The sequence below is a fragment of the Apiospora kogelbergensis genome (genome assembly GCF_038363985.1).
Source record: "Apiospora kogelbergensis strain CBS 113332 chromosome Unknown utg000008l_segment0_segment0, whole genome shotgun sequence".
In the NCBI taxonomy this organism is placed as follows: Eukaryota; Fungi; Ascomycota; class Sordariomycetes; order Amphisphaeriales; family Apiosporaceae; genus Apiospora; species Apiospora kogelbergensis.
This window is the reverse complement of record NW_027117425.1, coordinates 1482750-1506370: the sequence shown is the minus strand read 5'-3', so window position 1 is coordinate 1506370 and position 23621 is coordinate 1482750. Positions and strand designations below refer to the sequence as shown.

The 23621-nt window shown below is 54.4% G+C and overlaps 8 protein-coding genes across 8 annotated transcripts; 2 read left to right on the top strand and 6 right to left on the bottom strand.

The window, feature by feature from the left end:
- Positions 1 to 495: 495 nt before the first annotated feature.
- On the bottom strand, positions 496 to 2342 carry PG998_012462 (Acriflavine sensitivity control protein acr-2; the record flags this gene model as incomplete). Its single annotated transcript, XM_066879278.1, has 2 exons — positions 496 to 1940; positions 2003 to 2342. 2 exons carry the CDS (start codon positions 2340 to 2342, stop codon positions 496 to 498), a joined length of 1785 nt encoding a protein of 594 aa, XP_066725662.1.
- Positions 2343 to 3181: 839 nt separating this feature from the next.
- On the top strand, positions 3182 to 4922 carry PG998_012461 (uncharacterized protein; the record flags this gene model as incomplete). Its single annotated transcript, XM_066879277.1, has 2 exons — positions 3182 to 4149; positions 4265 to 4922. 2 exons carry the CDS (start codon positions 3182 to 3184, stop codon positions 4920 to 4922), a joined length of 1626 nt encoding a protein of 541 aa, XP_066725661.1.
- A 280-nt stretch (positions 4923 to 5202) lies between these two features.
- PG998_012460 (uncharacterized protein) lies at positions 5203 to 7601 on the bottom strand (the record flags this gene model as incomplete). The annotated part of the gene is made up of 4 exons (XM_066879276.1): positions 5203 to 5718; positions 5805 to 5930; positions 6050 to 6869; positions 6892 to 7601. 4 exons carry the CDS (start codon positions 7599 to 7601, stop codon positions 5203 to 5205), a joined length of 2172 nt encoding a protein of 723 aa, XP_066725660.1.
- A 900-nt stretch (positions 7602 to 8501) lies between these two features.
- PG998_012459 (Phosphopantothenate-cysteine ligase CAB2) lies at positions 8502 to 9854 on the bottom strand (the record flags this gene model as incomplete). Its single annotated transcript, XM_066879275.1, has 1 exon — positions 8502 to 9854. One exon carries the CDS (start codon positions 9852 to 9854, stop codon positions 8502 to 8504), a length of 1353 nt encoding a protein of 450 aa, XP_066725659.1.
- Positions 9855 to 11595: 1741 nt separating this feature from the next.
- PG998_012458 (uncharacterized protein) lies at positions 11596 to 13356 on the bottom strand (the record flags this gene model as incomplete). The annotated part of the gene is made up of 4 exons (XM_066879274.1): positions 11596 to 11828; positions 11894 to 12494; positions 12570 to 12976; positions 13050 to 13356. The coding sequence occupies 4 exons, from the start codon at positions 13354 to 13356 to the stop codon at positions 11596 to 11598; spliced, it is 1548 nt and encodes a 515-aa protein (XP_066725658.1).
- A 1031-nt stretch (positions 13357 to 14387) lies between these two features.
- Positions 14388 to 15247, bottom strand: PG998_012457 (uncharacterized protein; the record flags this gene model as incomplete). The annotated part of the gene is given in 2 exon segments (XM_066879273.1): positions 14388 to 15161; positions 15176 to 15247. The coding sequence occupies 2 exon segments, from the start codon at positions 15245 to 15247 to the stop codon at positions 14388 to 14390; spliced, it is 846 nt and encodes a 281-aa protein (XP_066725657.1).
- Positions 15248 to 16219: 972 nt separating this feature from the next.
- PG998_012456 (40S ribosomal protein eS30) lies at positions 16220 to 17200 on the top strand (the record flags this gene model as incomplete). Its single annotated transcript, XM_066879272.1, has 5 exons — positions 16220 to 16270; positions 16360 to 16368; positions 16657 to 16678; positions 17033 to 17099; positions 17158 to 17200. 5 exons carry the CDS (start codon positions 16220 to 16222, stop codon positions 17198 to 17200), a joined length of 192 nt encoding a protein of 63 aa, XP_066725656.1.
- A 2671-nt stretch (positions 17201 to 19871) lies between these two features.
- Positions 19872 to 22995, bottom strand: PG998_012455 (uncharacterized protein; the record flags this gene model as incomplete). Its single annotated transcript, XM_066879271.1, has 4 exons — positions 19872 to 20151; positions 20189 to 21927; positions 22066 to 22447; positions 22505 to 22995. The coding sequence occupies 4 exons, from the start codon at positions 22993 to 22995 to the stop codon at positions 19872 to 19874; spliced, it is 2892 nt and encodes a 963-aa protein (XP_066725655.1).
- Between the last annotated feature and the right edge of the window lie 626 nt (positions 22996 to 23621).

Here is a 23621-nt window from a genome sequence, read left to right as displayed (position 1 = left end):
AAAGAGGCAAAAGGAACAAGAAAAACGAAAAAATTGCATCCCCGGTCGGACTCGAACCGACAATCTTCGGCTATCAACTATTTAGAATAGGAGGCCGACGAGTTAACCATTTCTCTACGAGGACTTGGGTTTCATTCCGCGTGCTTTGCCACTGAGCCATTTGTTGGTTGTTAGGAAAATATCTCATTATCGCGTTATATGACAGCAGCGGCAGTGTCCCGCTTAATCTTTAATCTCTCTCCGGTTGGGCTGGCTTCTGCCTGGGAGGCGGAGGCGGAGGCTGAAGGAAACAAACGGATGGCGAACCTTGTTGCATAATCTCCATCTTAGGCAGTGGGCAAACAAAGGAAGGTACATCTTGGCTGAGGCCTTCCCAGTCTTCCTGCATCTGCACCTTCCCGCAAATCAGCCCCAGCACGGTAGTCAATGTGGTCAGTGGCTTGAGCTTTTGCTTTTGCCTCTCGCCCATTCGTTCCAATCCATGCTTCGTCTTTTTCATACGATGAGGCAGTCGAAACCCATCGCGCTCAATTGCTGGCGCCAGTTGTTCGAGCTCCGAGCCCCGTCTTGCACTGCCATTTCGCAAGCCACGTTCTTAGGGCTGATCAAGTCCAGATCCCCCAGCTGCCAGATATTGGTCAACGTCTCCATGGCCGACTTGATCATCCCCCACGGGCAGAGGTCCCACATCGACTGCAGCCGCGACAGCACCCAGGCTCTACGTTCAGATGATGTCGTCTCAACGCCTGTCATGAACACAGGCCATGTGGTAAACTTGTATAAGGGACTGTCCACTTGGATGAAGGACAGTTGATAGAAGATGGTGGAAACGAGGTCCTCCGTGGTTGGCAAAATGGGTAGGTCGTCCACGAGCTCTGGGTCGAAAAGGCACTTCTGTACGTACCTAGTCAGCCCCGGAGTCGCCAAGAGCACATACAGACAGGCTGCGGCCCGGTAAGTCGCCGCTGCATGTGTGCGATAGTTGATTTCGTCTTTGTTGACAAAGCCCAGCTCGGCGCTGGCGGCACACATTGAGCTTGCCCAAGCTTCAATATCGAAAGCTTGTGCATCTTTCAAGAGCCGCAACCCTTCCTTCATCTGCGAGGAGTTGGGATTCCCACCACTCTCTATACCAATGCTCCGGGCCAATCTTGCCGTGCTCAAGATGTTGACGAGAAGATCGGTGGGGCAGCTGTGGTAGCTGTTGGCTTCTGTGCGTCTGAGAATCGGCAGCATACCAACTGGGTCGATCTCGGGTTGCGCCGACACAGTGTCTTTCCCAGGTAATGGAGTGATAAGAGAGTCGAGGGTGCAGCCCCAGATGTAATATGCCACGGAATCTGACGCAACGTAATCGCGGATACTGACTGAGTTAGGGTTTCTCTGTACTGGTCCTGGCTTGAGAGCAGCACTTAGTGCCGACAAGCTGAAACTGTCTTGGTTGTTCTCCGTGTTCGGACTTTCATCCTCCAAAAGTCGCGGAGCATCCGCTGCGAGACGATCCTGGTTTAAAGAATCAGCGACATGAGCTGCGATGAGACTACCCGCTGCTTTCATGTGCGCTCGCCATTCCCCCTTTCCCGAGTCGATCAAGGCAAAGTTCACGAAGAACAGGACTGTTGCCAGAACAGCATCTCTCTCGTGTGCAAGGCTTCCATCGTTTGGAGCTAGCCTGTGTCTTTCAAGCACTATCTGAAGCCCCTGGATGGCTTTTTGACGTGCTCTCAGAGCATCGATGAGGGCATCTCTGGATACCGTCTGATGTACTCTACTTGAAGCAGAGTGGCAGCCGGCATTGTAGTAATGCAAAGCTGATGCAGCAACAATGATATGACGAAGGAAAGAATAGGAACTCGAGATGGGGATCAAATCTCTGAACGGGTTCCACGCGAGTTGGTAGGAATCATGAACGACCAGGTCCTGACAAAAGCGTACGCCGACTAGGTATATTACACCAGGGTTATTGCATGGCCGCATTGCATCAGATGTGGACGTGACTTACAGTAGCACAAATACTTCCTTGTCGGATTGTCCAGATCTTGGAATAGCGGGTCCCTGAGTGAAGGAGTGATCCCAAGGATGCTATCGCCTTCACTCTGCAGCGGTTTGGTTCTTTGCGGTCGGAACGTAACTATGGCGTTCTGCTTGTTTTCGCCAGACAGTGTATACGCTTTGTTGCCAGCCAATCGACCGCGTGCGGCGGCGCCCCCGGCCCATCGGAGCAGCTTACCATACCCCAGGCAGTCTTGGCCAGTGGAAGAGCATTTGTTACAAGTGGGCACTGAACGATCGCATCGCTTGCGATTCCTTCGGCAGTTATGGCATGACGGTAGAGCGGCCATCAACGGCACAATGTCGCTGTACTACGCAGATCTGATCTGCCGGATAAGAATGGGATCAAATCGAGTGCCATGGGAGAACAGTTGAAAGCTTTCAGCGCAGATGAAGTCGGAGGCGAATATGACGTGCCAAGATTAGTAAGTGGGTTAGCCTCGATGAATGTTGTGTGGCCTACAAGGTCGGCAGGGTGGCAGTCCCCGCTAACGTCAGCTCTTGATAGTCGAGCAGACTCGGGGCATCGGCATGTGCAGGTCACCAATAACCGCTCTGTCAAGTGTCCAGAGGGCAGTTTTTCTACGAGCAACGAGTGTGCGCTTTGGATGAAGTACGCGAAGGCAGACCGACAGTTGGTATATCCTTCCGATCCAGGGGCGTCGGGGCGAAAGCACGTTTTGTTGTGTAATGGATACAATTGGTGCTAAAGGATATCCGCAACACCAAGCCTCTTTCGGTAGCCAAGACACAAACTGTGCATATTTTGGGGCCCAGGAACAGGACCGGTTTACTTTATTTCTTCGGCCCATGGCGACGATTCGGATGGGGAGCGCCTTCCGGCCTGACATCCACAATATGAAGATTTTAGTTTGTCACATTCTGGATAACCCGTCTCAAAATGGCAGTCAAAGGTCAACTTCTGCATACATGTAGGCTTTCTTACAAAGCCACCCTTATACCTCCTGCTGCTGAGTCACAGGCGTGCCAGATGGAATCTGCAAGTAGCTGCTTATAGGTTGATATATAGAGTATACTATGCCTACGCCTACTCTACTTGAATAGTGCAGACTCTGAAAATCGCATTGCATTGGGTGAATCATCATAGTCAGAGCGACAGCACCACGCCATGACACGACCAAACACCCCTGAAAACGCGGGTGTCCTCACCCCAGATGAGAACGCCTATTCCAGCGATCGTACACAAGATGAGTTCAGCAAAGCCGAGATCGAACGGCTGGGTCGCCAGCGGCCGGAGGTTCTCTCCTCGACCATCGTCGAGTTCGGCTTCGTGACCGCCATCATCATGTCCATGATGATGGGCGAGTTTTTCGTCAGCGGATTCAACATCGTCCTGCCGACTGTGGCCAGAAGTCTCGACATCCCGGACTCCTCGCGGACCTGGCCAGCCGAGGTTCCGAGTCTGACAACGGCGGCGTTTCTGCTGCCCTGCGCACGCCTCAGCGACCGCTACGGGGGCCGGATAGTCTTCCTGTTCGGCGTGTCCTGGCTTGTGGTCTGGTCCCTCATCTGCGGCTTTAGCCAAAACACCAACATGCTCATCGTCTGCCGCGCCATGCAGGGGGTGAGCACCGCGTCCTATCTGCCCGCCGGCATGTCGCTGCTGGGCCAGACCTACCGCCCCGGGCCCCGCAAAAATTTCATCTTCAGCCTGTACGGTGCCTTCACCGTCCTGGGCTTCTACATCGGCATCGCCGTCGGCGCCCTGATGGCTCAGTTGCTCGACTGGCGCTGGTACTTCTGGGTCGGCGCCCTGTTGGCTTTAGCCAACGCCGTCATCGGCTACCTGACGGTCCCCAAGCTCGCGGGCCAGGGCGGAGACGCCGCGCTCGTCATGGACTGGTGGGGCCTCGGCACCATCGTCCCCGGCATCGTCCTCATCATCTTCGCCTTCACCAGCGGCAGCGGCGCGCCCGAGGGCTGGAGCACCCCCTACGTCTACGTCACTTTGATCGTCGGCGTGTTGTTCCTCGCCGCCGCCGTCTATGTCGAGGGGCTGGGTGGCCGCGCAGCCCCTGTTTCCGGCCGAGGTCTTCCGACCCAAGGGCATGAAGCGGCTTGTCGTTTCCCTGTTTTGTTGCTATGGTGTTTTCGGAGTTTACCTGTTCTACGTCAGCTACTAGTAAGCCGTTCCTTCCTCCCTCTGTCGAACATGAATGCATGCTAACGATCGTTTTTTTTCTACGCACAGCCTCGAGACCGTCCTGCACACCACTCCGTTGCAGACAGCCGCCTGGTTCACCCCCATGGCCTTGGGCGGCATCTTCCTCGCCCTCGTGGGCGGGGTGGTCCTGCACTTGATCCCCGGCCGCATCCTCATGCTCGTCTCGGGCCTGGGCTTCCTGCTATCGATGCTGCTCGTGGCCCTGATCCCCGAGCAGGACAGCGCCACGGGCACGCCCTCGAACAGCTTCATCTACTGGGCCTACATCTTCTCGGCCATGCTGTGCGCCACCATCGGCGTCGACATCACCTTCAACGTCACCAACGTCTTCATCACGACGTCGATGCCCGCGCGCCTCCAGGCTACGGCCGGCGCCCTCATCAACACCCTGCTCTACCTCGGCATCGCCTTCTGGCTCGGCGTCGCCGAGCTCGCCGTCAGCCAGGCCAAGGAAGCGCGTGAACGTGAGGGCGGTGATAGTCTGAGTCCGCGCGAGCAGTACAAGATCGCTTTCTGGCTCGGCGTGGCGCTCGCTGCTGTCACGTTGATCCTGTTCTCGACGTTGAAGGTCGGCCAGGCTTCGGCGGACATGACGGCGGACGAGAAGGCCCAGTTGGCAGAAGAGCTGGCGGCGCGGCAAGCCGCTGCGCAAGCGGAGGAGAATGGGGAGAGGGTCGAGAAGTAAAGAGAGTTAGAACTTCAGAATGTTTGCTTATAGATAACCTTTGCACATAATTATTCATCAGTCATGGATCATATAAACTGTAATCTGTTACCCCTAATCGTCCCAACTCTTGCATGAAGCCCAACATCCACCACTCCCGGCAATTCAGACCCGATGCGGAACTCTGTGACATGGTAATTTCAATAATTTCTCCCTTCATTTCATCTTGAAAATGGCCACTAGACTCCTCGCAATGCAAGCATGCAAACTTGCTCACCCTTTCGGTGCTTTCTTTTCCTCCTTAAGGCTTCACGATGTCGGCCGCCACCTTGATAGCGGCCGCGGTCTTCCGAACCCACTCCTCAGCCAACGTCGCGTTGTGCGCCTGGACCAACGCCTCAGTGATACCCGGGAACGTTGTGGGCGCGTAGCCCGTGTCGATCCCGGGGGCAAACACCACGTGCTTGTAGAACTCGCGGCCGGGCAGGCCGCCCTGCGACACGAAGCCGCGCTGGAAGTCGCGCGACTTCTGGTTCGCCTCCTTTATTCGAGCGAGAAGGGCGTCGTCGTCGTTTTGCTCGGCGCCGTGGGTCAATAGTGATATTAGTTGCTGTTGCACCGCGCCCAGCGCCGAGGCTTGCCTGGAGAAGTCGTCGATAGCGGAGCGGAGGAGCGATAAATCGAGGGCAGACGAATTGGTCGACTGGACAGTCTCTTCAAGGTCGGTGAAGTAGTCGCTCATCTCGGCGCCGTAGGTCGAGATGTTGGAGGGGATCAGATCGGCATCGGCCAACCTGTAGGCTAGCAAGGTGAGGTACTAGCAATGGTAGTGGTTTAGAATATAACTGCTTGATCGATTGGGAAACATGATATGCCAGAGGGGGCGCGGATGATTTCACATACTTGAGCCATGGACTTATGAGTGACAAAGCCAGGGTCACCAAAGGTTGTCATCCAGTGGTATGAGTCGAAGTTGCTGTGATAGTGATAAACGGGATCTGAGGCGCCGCCCCCAGAACCGACATCGACCTGCGCCCGTTGTGGTCAGTCCGCCAACTCTCAATACGTCCGTCGTCGGAGCCAAACAGTTTGGGTCAGGTCAGGGGAGGGGGGGAAACAAAAAACACATATAAGTGCACGAAACTTACAGAGCCTATGCCCTTGTGCACGAAAGCCGTGTAGTCACTACCACTGCCCAGAGTCCCGATGTGCCCCTGGTTCTCCTCATTCCAGACATCGTACATGGTGCGGTTCGTCCCTCGCCACAGGACCTTTTTCATGGCCTCGACAGCCACGTCGTGCAGCTCCGGGGTCCCCGAGAGGTACGGATGTGGGCCCGAGGCGCCGACGTCGATGTTGAGGTACGAGACGGCTGTCGCGTTGAGCCAGGGCAGGTACTCCTCCACCCACTCGGTCGAACCCACCATGCCGTACTCCTCGGCGTCCCACGAGCAGAGCACGATGTTGCGCTTGGGCCGCCACCCCCTTTCGGCGACCAGCCGGCCCAGCGCCCGGGCGAGCTCCACGACGACGGCGGTGCCGCTGTTGGGGTCGGCCGCGCCGCCTACGATCCAGGCGTCGCGGTGGTTGCCGATGACGATGGTCTCGTCGGCGTGCGTGCTGCCGTTGATGATGCCCACGGCGTTCCAGATGTCCGTGATCTGGTTCTCCATCACGTTGCTCAGGTCCAGCACGACGCCTGGCGCCGGGCCCGTGCTGTACGTCGCGTTGAGCGCGCCGACCCAGCCGTTGCGGTTGACCTCCTTGCCGGCGATGCCGTGGCCGTCGAGCGCGGACAGGAGAGGCGCCGCATCCGCGTACGAAATGGGGATGGACGGGATCCGCGGCGTCACGACGGAGGCGTCAGTTCGGGGGACGCCCTCTTTAGAAGGGTACCCCGGGGTCGTAGGGTCCCCCGGGTACGTCGACAAGAATTGGACGCTTCCACGCTGGACGGAGCTCGGGTTCCTTGCGGGGCCCTCGGGGGTACGCTGCATGCCCATTGGCTTCCGTCATGTCGCCGTCCTCTGCGGGGTCCGTGAACAAGACTGCAGCGACCATGCCGTGCTCCTGCGCCATCTTCACCTTGAGACCCCGGAAGGGTCCGCCGTATCGGGCCAGCGCGATCTTGCCCTCGAGCGGTATGCCCAGTTCCAGGAGCCGCTGAAAATCCGTGCGCCGGGCCTGGCCCACGTAGACGTACTCGGCACTGGCGTTGCCGCTGGCTGAGTACCCGTGAAACGTCGGGACCCTGTCCGGGTAGCTCGTCGTGTCGTCCTGTTCCAGTACCTCCTCCTCGAGCGAAGGCTCGAATATCACGCTGCCGTTTCTCGCGTGCCGGAGGCGCAGCGACTTACTCACGGGGTAGTTGAGATACACATTGTACGACACCAAGCCCGAGGCGATGCCGCTCTCGGCCCAGCGGTCCGCGGTCCACTGCGCCATGGACTGGTTGCGGCCCGCCAGGTGCTGGCCGTGGGTATAATAATACGACCAGTCGGCGATGCTGGTGTTGGAGACGGAGCGTACGAGCGCCTCCTCGTCGGGCGTCAGGGGCATCGGGAAGGGCGCGCTCTCCCTCTTAACGAGACGGGTGGAGTGCTTATGGCGTACGGGCTGGCATGCTTCAACGACGGCCCCTTCGTTGGCAGCGAAGAGCAGCAGCGCCAGAGAGCTCGCAGTCCAGATGTTATAATGCATTCTTTGATACGAAGCAGCTTGCGAGAAGGTCAATCAAGGCGCCGCCGATGTGTATGGATCAGCGGAATACCCTAGTCATGAGTCGTATCTGCACGGTAACATAGGAGCAGCCTTGGGCACTTTGTAGCTTTATATGAGCATATCCTTGTGCGACCACATCTTGTTGTACGAGGCCTATCAGTGGAGATGAAGCGACATACCGCTATCTAATTGTCCATGTGGAGGAGAGTGGCATCACAATACCCTGCAGCTTTGCCGGCATTCAACGCATCGGGCCTGCATCCGGGCTCACCCGGCTGGCCTGTCTCCTTACCTACCTATAATATGTTTGCCCGCTATGGAGGGCGGTAAGTAGCATGACGTAGACGATTGATGTATAACGCTTCCCCTATTATCAAGAGATGTGAGACTAGCATAGATTGCCGTGTCGGACGCCGTCGGATCATGAAGAGACAGGAATAGGTAGGTGGTATTGGAGAAACATGTACTGCCCAATAGATTACCGGGAAGTCTGTCTGCCGGATAACCGCCGCCGCCGCCAAACCCCGCACTCCCTCGTTGTATATTCACCGTCATCTGGCATGGCATGCCTCCTGGAGCGAGCGCAAGTATATGATTAGCTGAATGCCTGCCTAGGATTCTACAGTTGCACATCTTATGAGGCAGTCGTCGGTCAAGTATCTTACATTAAACCCGAGCCGCGGTTTTTGCACGAATTGGAGTAATCACTTCCAGGATAGATGGTGCCGATAAATAGTAAATATATTATTGGTCCAGGCCAAACGTCTAATAAGCGATGCAGCAATTTAGCTGGTAAAGAATGCCGAAGTACCTGAACGCCTGCATTCGCTTTCTAATTCTTGGCGTCCAAAACCCCTGGATGATCGATGGCATTAGAACTCACATCTTTTGATTGTTCTTCGCTTTAACCGAATCGATATGTTTCTGGTGCAGATTTTGAACAGCGGGAATGATCAGCCCCTCAATCTCCATCTCTGGCTCGCCGTCGGGCAGCATAGAAGGGTCCATTGGCTTGTCCTGCGATTCCTCCCACTGCTGATCCTCCTTGCTGCCGAACGTCTTCCTCCTTCGGTGGCCCGGGACCCGGATCCAATGATCCGGCTGGTTGGGCGCCACAAAGACGACCTCCCATTTGCGCGTCGTCAGTAGGTTTCCAATGACCAAGTGATGTTGGTACCGGTCCAGGGAGTACTTGGCCTTGTGAACCAAGATCTCGGGGTCCGTCTCCAGCTTGAACGAGACGATCATGCCCTCGGGTGCCCAACCGTCGACAAGGCTCTTGAGGAACTTGGGGACGGGATCCAGGTCGACAATCAGACGTTTGCTTCGTGGGACGGACGGGGACGAATCAAAGTTGTCGAACGTCTCTTCCGAGTCGTCCGTATTACGACGCGGCTTTTCCGCAATCGTCGTGGGCCCTTGCTGCCGCTTGAAGCCTGCTGTTGCGTTGGTGCTCTGGATCTTGTGCTCGGACATGCGATCAGGGGGCACGAAGAAATCCGAGACGGCAGCGGCCAGGTAGAGCAAGCCGTTGGGGCCCAGGGGTCGCATGAGCTGGGCGACGGCCCGCAGCTCGTGCAGGTAGTCGGTGATAGTAGTAAAGGGGATCATGAGCAGCTTGCGCTCGCGCTTAGCATCGTTGTACTTGCGCAGCACGCTTAGCATCTTCTCCTGGTGCGTGGGATTGGCGACAACGCTACCGTCGTCGGCTTCGTGCAGGAAGTCCAGGAAGCAGTCCGTCGAGTGGCTGTAGTGCCGGCTGTACGGCAGAAGGGAGAACTGGCGGTGGAGGAAGATGACGGCGTAGCCGGCCTCGAGGAAGTACTCGGCCGAGGTGGCACCACGAGTGCCGGCGCTGAAGTTGTCGATGAAGCGCACCGTCTGCTTCTCCAACGGGACGGTGGTGCCGCCCGAGGTGACGAGGACCACCCGGCGCTTGAGCGAGGCGTGGTGGTCGATGAAGGAGCGCGCCTGCTCCACGTGCGACGTCAGGGCCTTGGGGGGCGGGTTAGAGGAGAAGTAGGCATTCTCGACCCCCTGGAGGGACGAGGCGGCGGAGTCTGCCGTGGCGGAGCTGGCCATGGTGTCTTCTGTGAGAACGGAGGAGATGGAAGAGGAAGGGGATGGCGGTCTAGCAGGGCCTATGTTAAAGGACAGGCTGAGGGCGGATGATTTGTTCTCCGTGTGTAACGGTGAGATGGTCTCGCTAAACTGCAGTACCTGAGGTGACATGGTGTAAGTGTGTGTGTTCTGACACGAAACAGGAACCATGAAGCATGAGCCGGCGATGAGAGGAATATATAAGCAGAACGTGTGGAACGGGATGCATATGCTATGCCATAACACCAGATAGCCCAGAAACCCCGAGTGAGGCCCTCCCTTGGTTGCTGGGCTAGTCCGATGAAGACGTCCGGCACTCCGGCCATTACAGGTGCTGGTGAGACCTCGGCAGCCACCAGGCTTCGGCAGTCGCGGGGCACCATGCGGAGAGAGAGAAAGGGGACGGGTTTGCTTGCTTCGTCGCGCTTCCATGCATCCTCTATGGGGTTGGGGGTTCTGCTTACTGTTATCAAATCCCATAGTTCTACTGGACTACCATTTTGTCGTCGCCGTCGGCAGTGCTGCTGCTGCTGATGAGTCTTGCCCGCGTCTTGATGCAGGACTGAGTGAGTCTTGATGCAGATGCAGGACCCTAAGCCAAACCCGACCCTTCCAAGCGAATGGATCCGGGGTTTAATTACGCTTACGCCCACGCCCACGCCCACGCCCAAACTCGACCCATGTTCGGATGAAAGGACACACTCGTCCTTCGTGGTCCGTGCATCTGCCAAGTCACTACCGAGTACTGCTAACATCACTTCAACACCCAAAACCATCAAACAGTTAAACAGTTGTTTGCGTCAAGCATTGTATTATAGGTGTCTAGTGCCATGAGTGTACTGAAGGCGCGTCGTCATTACAGCTTCCCCCAAACCCCTTGCGACAATAACATCATCCCTTCAGGTTCCCGATTGTAAAGACTATTTCTTCACTGGACGATTCCCCCTCAGCCTGGCAAGAGGCTGTGAAAATGGTAATGGTCGAACTTCCGGAAGCTTCAATGGTTTGAATCGTGCTGTCTAACATGGAAGCGATGTCGTCGAAGCCGAAATAAACGGTACTGTGTTGCGAATGCTTGGGGGTGATGTTGATCTGACAGCTACCAACCCCGAAGATAGGAGGAACAGTTGATGAGTAGTCGGGGAAACGGCCCTCTTGGATCACGTAGTCCCGCAATCTGACGCAGTCTTGAGTTTTCACGACAGCAATGCTATTGAGTGACCGGATATTCTGGGTGGTACAGCAACGAGTGCAGGCATATGACGAAGAATCGCCTAGATGACTGGAGCCGCTGCTGGTACCGAAGCCGGGTGAAGGTGTCGGTGGGACAGCAGTAAGTGTGTGGGTAAGTTCGGCAGCTGCCGCATGGGCAGGTGCTGCATCAACAGTTGTGGCCATGACAACAGCCATGATGGCTCCCAGAGTGCTTGTGGGTTGCATCTTGGGGATGAGGTGTTTGAAGACGGGTGGATGTGTGAGTGGGATGTGGTATGTGATGCTGCAAAAAAAAGAAAGAGACTGGTAATATTGACAGAATAATGCTTGCGAAGAGTCCAAGAATGGGACTGAAAAGATGTGCTTGAAGTTGGAGATGAAGAAGAATTGGCTCGAGTGTGAAGTGCAGAAGAGGGCATTCATGGGCGTCCGGCCCCCTCTCAGAAATTAATCGAGACTGCCATGCCAAAGGGAAGGCAAGCGGCTGTCCAAGAAGCTGTGTTTGGAAATATGCGTTGCGGAAGCCACCATGTCTGGGTTGCATGCACGTGTGCGGTTGGCAAGAAAGGAAGGTGAATAGCAGCTGGGCAGGCAACATCAAGATAAAAGGGGTAGATGCCAAGAGCAGGCACCGTCCAGCAAGCCAGCCAGTCCTAACTCAGGCGCGTTCACACTCGTACGACTTCCATTCGTCAGTGTTTCCACCGACGTAATGGGCGGTCGATGGCCACGGACATAGTTTCCTCGACCGCGAGCTCTTGTCGGCCGGATTGCTGCTGGTCATCTCTTCCGGCCGTGACTTGTCCTCAACCCACGTTGTCATGGCCTCGAGCGAATGCCAGTTGGCAGGAACCTGTGGGTAGTTCGAAGCCGAGCCGCAGTGGCCACCTCCTATTGTGCAAGACGTCCATTGCATCAGTAATCGGAATTGGTTCATTATGTGCAGTCTTACTTACCAGGTACCATGAACAATCTGAACCAGTCGCCCACGTCACCCCCGGCAGTTTCCTCCAGTTGCTTCAGATGCTGTATCGGCCAGAGCGCCGCATTGTATGGATCGGCCCATGACTGCATCACTATCATTTTGCCTCCTGCCTTCTGAAAGGCCGAGAGGTCTGGGCTGATTTCGTCAATGAAAGTCCCCACCCTCTCATCGAGGAGGTCAACGTCACTGCCCCAATTGAAGCTGTCCGAGTCGTAAGTCAGGTTGTCGAACACCATGTTTTGCAGGATGGGAACGGCAAAGGCCTCCGCCAAGTCTCCTTCCTGCATTGCCCATTGTGTCTCGCTACCAACGGAAAACCCCGGGTAGAGGCTTGCATTGGTGCGGGAGTCAACTGGCCCAGCGTAGATATCTTTAGCAGCTGCGAGCTGCACTCCAGTCAAGCACTTCGTCGGATCTGCAGCCTCTGCGTCACATGCCAAGGTGTTGACATCGAAATCACAGAGCAGCGGGTTCTCCATCACGCCATCCTCGACCCCATCGATGGCGTCGCACTGGGCAAGCGCCGACTTGGTGATCAAGTCCAGGGCACTCTGTGATAAGAATGAGGCACCCTAATCAATTCTTGTCAGCTGGGTGCACCTTCCGTTGGAGGCATGGGCTCCCTCGTTCACCTATTGGCGTCTTACCTTGGTCTTTTGGGCATTCCACAGGAACGAGAGGGCGAGGTGCGAGTACCAGTTGCCCGGGCAGCCCGCAATGATGCCGTCAAAGAGTCCGGGGTGATGTTGTGCCAATGCAAACCCTTGGGCGCCGCCTGTAGAACAGCCGACATAGTAACTGTGCTTTGCAGGTTTTCCATAGAACTTTTCTGCCAACGACTTGGCCACGGGGGTAAACTGCGCGATGGAGTTATGTATCCACGCCTTAACTTGGTCCTTGTCATGCATGTAAGGCAGATAAACCCCGGGCTTCCCGCTGCCGCCGTTGTTCTCTGACGCCCTGTGGCCTCCGTCGCCTCCTGCGACTGCGTAGCCCTCATTGATGTTCTTCATCAGCCCGGCCTCATCGATTGTACCGGCCATGCCACCATTGCCTGCGTGAGAGTATTGATTAGATACATCACCATCATTGTCTCCATGGAGAAGAAGAGTGTGTAGACGACATACCAACCACGAGAAACCGATTGTTGTAGTCGCCGGAGGCTGGCAGCCACAGCTGGAAGAGGATCGTGTTGTTATTGGCGTAGTCGGCTTCACCAAAGATTCGGCACAACGGCTTCGAGTTGGGACCATTTGTGGTGTTCAACGTGCCGGCCTCGTGGTAAGTTGCATTCAAAACCCTGCTCTCACTGTCAAGACTCGACTTTACTGACCCGGCGAACTGAGAGCAGTCCGAAATGCCCCATGGCCTGCTACAGCTTGCCGCGATCGCCAAGGTCTGCCATGTAGCAAACAAAGCTAATTGTGACAACATATCTGACAAGGGACAATTTGGATCTGAATTCTAAAGTGGTCGTCGCAAGAGCATATGGTGCTGCAATGCAAGGGGAAGCATCATGTTTTGTACACCCTACCAATGAACTACTGACTTATATCATATGTAGTTCGCATCGGGGAGTTCGCCGGTACTGTACTCTGGGGACGTCTTGGTCCTCGGCACATCCATCGATGTCGGGCTTGTAAGCCGACTGCGTGGGGCTGCGAGCTTCGCATTGGGAGACGTTTCGAGGTGGTGTTATGAAGTACAACATCAGCTAATATCCTGTCGCCACCGCACTCTGACCACAACCAGTGGCCGGCCCCTTTACGAAGCTCTCCAACTTGTAGATTTCCTCGAGAAGAACTTGATCCAGGCTCAACATGCGCCTCGCAAAGGCGGCTACATGCATGTGTTTGGCCTTTCTGGTAATATGAATGCAGCGGTTTTGATCTCAGCCTCGACAAGTCGTGACACCCATCGGAAAAGCCATGGTACGACGAACAAGGAATAATGCCTGCTTGAATCGTCGGGTAGTCACCGCTTCAATCATACCCCAAGTCAAGCAGTCTATTCCCCGCGTTGTGGGGGAGCAATTCCCGACGACCAATGGCGGGTGTGTGAAGTTCTCACTCCCCCACAATATATGGCTCTCCTCCACAGTCTGGTGACTACCACGCAAGGCACTTTTGGCTTTGCAGTCTTTCATCCCATGGAATTGTTGCGGAGTTCACTTAGCACGCTGGCACGAGTTTGGATTTGACTATGTCATACGTTCTTGAACCTGGGTAATCGTCGGTGTACCTTGTAGTGAACTATTCGGCTGGTATGTGTCCTTGCGAGCATTGTTAACACTCTAAGTACTCTATAATGACTGTCTCTTTATGAAAGTCTTGCTCTTGGAATCTCAAATGCTGGGAAGTACTGTGGCACTCTTGATCAGTGCCAAATTTCCTCACATCTACGTAGTTACAATTAGACCAGGTTATGGAATGAGAATCGCCGTCATAATACGAAGACGGGTCTGTTCACAGTTCGACCCAGTCTCGGATGCTCCATTCATCCCAGCCTTTCTTCTCGCCCGGCAGCTTGATGTCCTCAATCTCTTTCCTCGTGATGTTCTTCCAGTCGTTGACCGGCAGCCAGCCGATATAAGCACGGTCGCCGAAACCGCCAATCCAGTAGACCTGCTGGACCACCAGGCGCACAAACTCGGACTCGTGGATCCGGTTGCCGGGGAGCCAGTACTTGGCGTCGGGGTGCGCCTTGACGAAGCAGGCCGACATCTCGGCCTTCTTCTCCGGCTCGACGTTCGCTATGTAGCCCAGGACAGAGAAGCGCGGGAGGTTGGCGGCTGAGTACGGGACTGCCTCCTTCTTGCTGCTGGCAACGCCGTCTGATCTTCCTAGAAAGTAGTCCAGGAAAGAAGGGTAGTATGACTTGATGCGCTTGTTAGGCGGGTAAGGCGGGGCCCATTGCATGGCGAGGCTGATGTTCGAGCCCGCCCGTGCGTTCTTGAACGAGGTCTCGACATTGATGGCCAGCATGGTCGGGTTGCCCTCATCTTCGCAGTCGGCCACGTACTCCATGAGGCCGTGGGGCATGCCGCCCATACCTGGCGGCCGGTTCTCCTGGGACGACACACCATCGCTCCTCTTGTTGGGGGAAGAGGAGGGTGAGTCGTCCGGGAAGACGGTAGCGAGCGTGCCGAGCGTGGTCAAGGCCAACAGCCGCCGGCCCTGCACAGCCGACTCGTATGGAGTCGGTATCTTGTAGCCAGCTCGCTCGGATTCCGGGGGTTGCTGAAAATGTAGACTGGTTCATTTGTGGCGGTCGCAGCGCTGAGCGCGACGCAGGAGATGAGCGGGAGTCCGCGTGAGAGTTTCATGATTGGTGACGGACGCGTGGATCGGAGTCCTTCGGCCTACTACGATTGGAGTGAGATGGCTGGCAGTGCTACAATGATGTCCCTCAATATACCAGATACGAGGTGCGCGTTGATTTGAATAGCGTTACATATACTGAATAGAGCAAAAGCAAAAGAGACTGGCTGCTGCTTGATGAATATATAAAGTGTTGGGTTTCTGGGTGCGACCCGCCTCGGTTCATTGAGACTCGATGATGCTGGATGCGTATCATGGGGCCTCGAGACATTAACCAAAAGGGGATAGCGCATTTCAATGCCCAGTGGATGCTTCACTCCATGTTGCCTTTGCCTATCATTGGAGATTGGAGGTGAGGCAGGTTCGGCGGCCGGCTGTTAAGTTTTGCGCCATGCCGTCGTGTACAGCATCATATTCGCGCCTCACGCTCGATCATGCACTGAAATCATGGCACTATATGGTTGTTGATGAAGCGAGGGTTGGCTGGACATGGTGCATGGCTAGTGAGGCGATACGTGCAAAAAGCCGATAAGTGATAAAGCGTTGTTGTATTTGTGCCCAGCACAAGCTTACCTCAATGCCAGCACCAGAATTCAATTTGGTTAAGGCTTGAGGGCTCATCCGACCGTAGAGTAAGTAGGTGGTAGATACGCAAGCAAATGATACGGCGCTTGGTTGCACAAAACGCCAGTTGCGGGCAGTGGCAAGCAAGCATATTTCCGACACCCACCTATGGCTTTAACGGAAAGAGGCCCCTCTTATGATAAGATCTATGCTTGTAGCCTGGATATCGGCCAAAGACATTAGGGTCAGGTGATTCTTTTGGGGCTCTGACGCTTAGATTCCCTCCCACACTCAGCGAAACCCCACTGAATGCATTTGCCCACTCACATTCTCAACCGACTTGACTATTTTCCCTCCCACAACCCACGAAACACTCAATCAACAACAACGAACAGCCATCACAAGTCGCCAAGATGGGTAAGGTTCACGGATCCCTCGCTCGTGCCGGTAAGGTCAAGTCTCAGGTAAGTACAGATCGAACAGACGCTCTCCCTACCCGCGGCGAATTCTTGATGGATTGAATTTTGGTAACTAACAATTTTGTGCGCAACAGACCCCTAAGGTATGAAATTCCTATCTCCCACCGAGGACCCCTGCGACAACGATGGTTACCTGTATCGACCGACAGAAGAAGCGCTGCGAGTTGTTCTACGATCGTTCAGCAATTTGACGGAATAACGCTGCGTGAAATCTCAGCGCAATGATCAAAACTCGCCACCCACCCCGGGCAAACTTTCTTCAGCATCGGGATCATCGCAGCGCTTCTTCCAGCCGGCCGTCAACGGGAACCATCAGTCGACTTAGCCCTCCGAAATGTGAATGATTCGGTACTAATACAACTTTCCAACAGGTCGAGAAGCAAGAGAAGAAGAGTTAGTTGCAATCTGCCCCTGCCCGGCCCAGCCGGCATAGAAACATAGCAACTTCAGACTTTCGCTCTTGGCTCTTTGGTCCGTTTAAAGCATGCCTTCCGGGAGCGGAAATGTCTCGAAGTGCGAGAGTACACTACCTTGGGGGTTGAAGGCAGCAGCATTATTGCTATTGTCACAAAGTAGGCCCGGCCCAAGGCTCGTCTATTGTTGTATGCATTGCTCTGCTTGCTGCTGTTCTCTGGGAACCCAGGTAGCACGTCTTGTTGTATATAATCGCTATGATCTTGCTGGCTGGGCAAGGCTACTTCACCCCAGGCGGGTGCTTCCTACACGTGTACTAACCATTGATTACAGAGACTCCCAAGGGTCGCGCGAAGAAGAGACTCGTATACACTCGTCGTTTCGTGAACGTCACACTCACGTTCGTACCCCCTTTTGTTCTGCCCTCGTACGAGATTCCCATACTGATTGTTTTACAGCGGTGGCAAGCGCAAGATGAACCCCAACCCTGGTGCTGCTTAAGCGCGAGTCAATTATGACCCGTTTCTGAGAGGGCAGCCGACGCTATGTATGGAGGATTGGAAGGCGATGGACGGGTGTGCGGCCATTGCTTGCGTCTCGCATCCTGAGCATCCTACTCCATGATTTGCATATCAGACCGAAACGGTTGCACCACAATCGTCTTTGCCCTAGTTATCGTTAGGTACAAAAGAGATGATGACAACGATGGAAATGGAAAGGGATAGGTTCACTCTGGCTTTTCCGCCGTAGTTCATGGAGTCATTGGGCGTCGTCATTTGGGGCTTGGTACGCAAACATCCAGGCAATACATGTGTATATACACAGATCGCATCACCGTCTGGCGCGACGGAAATCCCGCCAGCGAAAACAGTCCATTCGCAGGTGCATCGTCCGATTTGAATTGTGATGTTCTATTATCCAGATGTTGTCAGCGACATGTGCTCGCCGGAACTGTCCGTATTCACAACCAGATTCATGCCTCCGCTTGTGTTACCTCCGTTTGAAAGCAGCTCGACGTTGTAAATTACAGGCTCTTGGCTTCCATCTGATTCGTTTATTTGACGCAGTGAGCCTTCTATATGATCCATAACATGGTAATCGCTCTTAGGTCCATGTTTGATGCATCAACCATGGCATATGTATAGGCTGGTTGGTATGGATTAGGTGTTTATTTGCCCAGACCTCCAACATTCCAAACATCTCGTCGGGGCTCAGAAGAAGACGCTGTTCCAAGACTATACCGCATTTCAACAACACTTCCGTGGAATGCTGGATAGCCCTTGTGTCTTTCTACACATTTAGCCAGAGATATGCGGCCACTACTCCGTATGCCTATTTACCAAACTTAGCAGACGTATCCTCTTCTTGTTTGTTCCATGTTGTTCAAGTGGCTGCTTCAAAGTCGGAAAACGATGATTGTCTCTGGTTTCCGTTTCTTTCGTTGGCGGTATATCTTCGTCTTCTTTTACATCTCTCTGGCTTGGATACCTTGAACGAAAACCTGGTCATGCTGTCAAATATGGCCGTGAATTGAGAGCATACTCTATGTACTACTCCTTCTGTGGATTCGACGGCATCGGACATGAATGCGTTGGAATTTGCCTCCCTCAGATCAGAAATGGGACCAACTAACAAATGGTTTACCCAAGCCAGCCAAATAAGCCACTGTCGTCTGTCGTGGTCAAGTATTAGGGGATGAGTACATCGCAAGTGGCCTCAACATCGAGTCTTGTCTATGCTTGAAGCGTGTAGGAATAAAACATATCTCCCCGTCGAAGAAAAGTATATCCCATCCCGCCAAATGCGACCAAACCATCCAGCGTGAGTGTTGATCGTCATGTCCAAAGCACATGCTGCGTTGCACCAGTAATTTAAGCAAAGAGCCCCTGAGACATAGATCACGGGGCAAAATGTATATGTGCTTGAGTATGTGCATTCATTTGCGAGGTAGAAAAAACGATTCGTGGGAACGTTGCAGTAAATTCAAATGAATCACGACGTAGCTTTGTATCATTGTTGTCATTTCATCATCATGGCCTGACCGAGACCCCCAGAGCCACACGCCAACCCCATTCTCTCTAAGTAGTCAATATAAATAACAAGAGTGACAATAGGAAGAAAATATCCCGCCGGCGCCAATCGCTTTCAGAAAGAACAGCTGTATCTGTCCTCCACCAAGAATGAGCTCCTTGTTCCTTTCCCGCCTCCACCATGCCCGCCTTTGTGACGATAAATGGGGCAAAAAAGCCAGCGAATCGCCGGCAGCAACAGCAGCAGTGGCAGCTGTACGTATACCTAACGTATCTTGGGGATATCGCCGCCATCTCTCAAGCAGTAAGAAAAGACAAACAGCCAGCAAGACTCCATCTCTAGAAAAATAGAGCAGCTCCCTTTCCTGGAACACGATATAAAATGAAAAAAATCAAAATGGTATCAAGTTCTCCCTACAAATTCTCTATCCGTGCCGAACCCTGCAAACACTTTCGCGAGGCAAAATCGAATACGCTCAGGTTGGCTTGCAGCTGCGTGTCCAGTAGTAGGGTTTCGTTCTCCCCGGGCCAGCAAGCAAGAAACGATTGTGATAACTGACCACCGTGGGTATAATCCCATCATCAATGCCAATTCGTCAAGGTATGTGTCCCAGCAAGATTAACCCGTAGAAAGCAGAAAATGGCCCACACAAGACGCGTCTTGGTATGCCTGATGTATCGTGTAATTGTGTACCGGACAATTGCCCATAATGGCTGTAGGTCATGAGCACGTATACTGTATATGTAAACATCATGAGTCTCCGATGTCCATCAAGTCGAGCACCGCTGATTTCCCACGTTATGTGGACATACATAATAGGGGAAGTGCGGGCTTCAATTGATTTGTCCTAAAGGACATCGTCGAAATAAAACCAGCTTGAGTGGCAGAGTAGAATACCCTACTCGTAAGCTGGTACTTGGTATCAAAAATAAATAGGAGAGCGAAAATGAGAACATCAAGGAAACCCAACGCCTGTGTGTAATCCATTGCTCATTGTCCAAGCGGTGGCCGCGGATTAGGAACATTTGAAAGCGTAGGAGACGTTCCATGCGATGCCGTGCTGTAAGGCATTCCGAAGAATTGCTCTGATGCCTAGTCGCACAGAACATCCAACACCGCGAAAGCCTGGGAGTAACGTTGTTTACAGACTCATAGTGAGCCACTCCCATTCTTGAGGGCCAGCAGTGGCGCCGGGGTTCATCATGCCGCTTTGGGGTCCTGCAGACATGCCCACCATGCCTGGGCCCATCATCGGCCGCTGGGTCATACCAAAGCCATTTGCTAGGCCCAGGTTGCCAGGATTCATACCACTCATAAACCCGCTCGACGAACCGACCGACTGGGCCGCATCGTTAGAGCCGGTAGAGCTCTCGGGACTATCGATGTCCATGCTGCTAGACTCGTTCGGCCCAATGCTCTTGCTGCCCCGGCGTTGGCGTTTTGAGGAGTTTGCGGCACCCGTACCGCGCGGCAACGATGCGGCACCGGGGCCTGGAGTGTTCTTCGGGGGCCGCGGCAATAGGCACTACGCCCTTTCCACCAACAGCGCCGTTTGCAGAGCCTGCATAGCTGGTGGGGGTGCTTCCCGCAGTATTACCGCCAGAACCAGCACCGTGGCTCGCAGGGCTCTCGCCCTCGTTGGCACTGGGGGCCTGAGTCACCGTGGCCGGGGGAGTGCTGGCTTGGGTAGGCTTGGTCGTGGTTGTGATAGCTATAGTCGAGTTCTTGCGTGAAGCTGGCCCAGATGCATTGCCCGGCGCACCGGTCTTCTTGGACCGAGTGGCAGTACCTCCGACTGGCAAGCTAGCACCTGAGCCACGGTTTCGTTTCTTGATAACATCTGTCTTCAAGCTAAGTGGCCTAACTACACCGTGTAGTTTCAGGAAAAGGCCGCAAGCGTTACAAAGCGGCTGTCCTTCAGGGTTTCGGCGCCATAGAGGGGTGGTTTGGGTGAAGCAGTTGGTACAGGTGGTAGGGGCATTGCCGTCTGCTTGATTGCCGGCAGCGGCCTGAAGATTAGTCGTGGAGCCTTGTTTGGACGCAGAAGGTGACGATGGTCTGCTTGGTGCAACCGACGAAAAGCCCGACGCATGGCCAGGCCCGTCTGGCGGAGGCGAGTTTGGGTTGGACTGAGCTAGCCTCTCAAAGGCATTGCCACGGCCCATCATGTTCACGCCCGGAGTGGAGGCATTCCGAGGTATCTTCCTGCTTCTATCATTGTTGGGCTTGAAGTGCTGAGAATGCGATCGTGACAGGCTGCCCTGGCCTTCCCATTCACCGTTCGCATCGAAGAGGTCGGTAGTGGCACCACCGATGGTGACCTGCTTACGAGTCGGCCCGCCAGGATACCGTGCGGCTTGTGTGCTAAACTGGCCGGGTAGAGTAGCATCCCACTGAAAAGCATTGGGGTGGCTGATGTCCATCGCTGACTCGTCCATGCCTGGAGAAAAGCTTTGGTGCGATGCCATGCTGCGGTCTGGGAACGCACCACCATCGTCATCCTCGTTATCGGAGTCGGCTCCAAAAGAAAACATGTTTTCCTGCATGATGCCGACGCCGGGAGACCGGGCCTGACTGTCAGAATGGAACACCTGACTAGGATCGACATGTCCAAAGTTGTTCGAAGGTGCAAACGCATTTCCCGTATCTGGGCCCGTGGTGTTTGGTGGCTGAAACATGCCACCATTGTTCCCCTGGTGCATGAACTGCTGTCCCATCGCGTTGCTATATGGCCCGTGGCTATTTCCATGACGGAAGCCTTGATGCCTCTGGTGGGGAACAGACCCGAAGAACATGTTTTCGTTATCGGGCATAGGATGAGGTGTGCTCGCAGACGAGGGGAAGGCGGAGCCAGGAGGCGAATAAAAGTTGTGTGAGTTTAATGAGCCCTGACCCATCGGATGTTGGTTGAACATATTGGAGAATCCATGCGTAACCATGGGCGATGTCGACGGCGAAAAGGAGAAGTTCTGCTGGAACGGTCCTGCAGACGTGATGATAGGGTCATGCTCCATGTGGAAAGTGTCAAGGGGGAAGGGTACACCAGGGTGAGACATTTGACCCATGCGGGTGGGATGAGGTTGGTCTAGTGAATATTCATGGAGATCGGAGTCAGCGTCCAATCCGTTAGCGACCGAATTGCTGTTGACTGCAGGGACTTGAGGGGAGAAATCGGCAGGACGCTTGAGGTTTCGGGTCTGAAAGAAGGGTTAGCTATCTGCGCCAATAGCAGGGCCGAGATAGAGGAGTGATCTGCATGAGAAGCGAGTCCTTGTGATTCGACCGCGCCGTCACGCGCGCCATCCTCTCTTCCGGCATAGATAAAGAACACTTACCCGTCGCTCGTCGACACTCGTTTTTCGAGCATGCCTGGTGACATAACCGAATTCCTCCTGGTGTTTTTGGTGCTGTGGTACGGGCACTGATTGCGGGACAAAATGTTGCGAAGACACCTTGCGAGACTTGATGGGAATAGCTGCAGCAGTTGCATGTGCCAGCTTGTCCTCCAAATGCTTCACGGGTAGTTCAGGCGACGGCGTGTCCGTCAAGCCTGCCGGCGTGGCAACATTCTCGGAGAATATGAAGTCGTCGAGATTCATCGGCTCTGGCTGATGGATGTTTTGATCCGACGTTTTCCTCAGTTGAGCAATACCGCTTGGAGCGTTGTTGCTCGAAGCCCCCGCATTATTGGTGACCGAAAGTCGACGAGCCGATACACTGGTGGCAAGATTAGACAATCCATCGTGATAGCACGCAATTATTTTGTTCACGTACTTATTAGTCGCCGCCTCTTCCTCCCGTCTCTTCTTTTGCAACTTGGCGTGCATCATGCGCCATGTAAGATTTTCCATCCGCTCCTGGCAGGGCAGGTTCTGCTTCGTTTGTTTGAAAAAGCGCCAAATGTGCGTCGCCAAGGGATCACTCTGTTGCATCTGCTCGAGGTCTCCGTTCTGACCAGCCATGCCGTCGCTCCAAGTCGGAAAGATGGAAGAAGCCAGTATGCTGTGCGCACCGTTGTCGCCGCCCGCACCGGCGTACGACGGGAGGCCCAGTTTCAATTCCTGCATGCGCAAGTTGCCAGGGCTGTTCTCGTCGGCGCCGGTCAAGTTCGCATAGTGGCCGTTCCCGGCGTCGAAGGGCGCCGAGGACATGGAGTCCAAGGGCCTGCGCGGGAAGCGGAAGTCGTGCTCTATCGTCGTGGGGCCCATGACTCTGGAAGGACTTGTGGTGGAAGAAGATATGGGTGGCGTCGCAAGGGTGGGCATTGTCGTACGTCAACGCCGGAGTCTCATGCGAGACCGGTGACGCTGTCTAGGTCTTGTGCGATACTGTCGCCGTAGGTTTGTGTAATCCTCGGTTGGTACAAACAATACAACGAGATCTTAGATCCCCACGTCTCAGAGTTCGGTTGACAGGCGCTCGATTTGGATAACGAGTATGTAATAGAAACTGCTTTTTGGTAGGGTAGGGTAGTGTAGTCTGTACTTAAGGTGTGTAGTGAGGAGAGGTATAGAAAAGCAAGTGCCCTCTCTTCCCCCGTTTGCCACGCTCTGGTTCTCTAATAGCAACAATTGTGGTCTTGGTAGTAATGGGGGAGGGATAGTCTGGAACACCGGCTCGGTAAGGGTACGGGAGCAGGAGCGGCGTTAGCTGTAGGGCCGATTGAATCCACAGTCAGGGTAATTGCTCTACATAATGTAGTCGACCTCTATATGCATCGCATGCCCTGAGACTTTCGGATCGGGGTGTGTATGTATGTTTACGGGTAAGAGTCCCACTACTCTTCAGGCGCTGGCTGACCAAAGAGGGACGGGCTGGGCAGGGTTAGGGAGGAGAACCGAATGCCTGCGAGGGATCGGAGGGGAAACGAGAGAATTACTGTGGTTTGGGT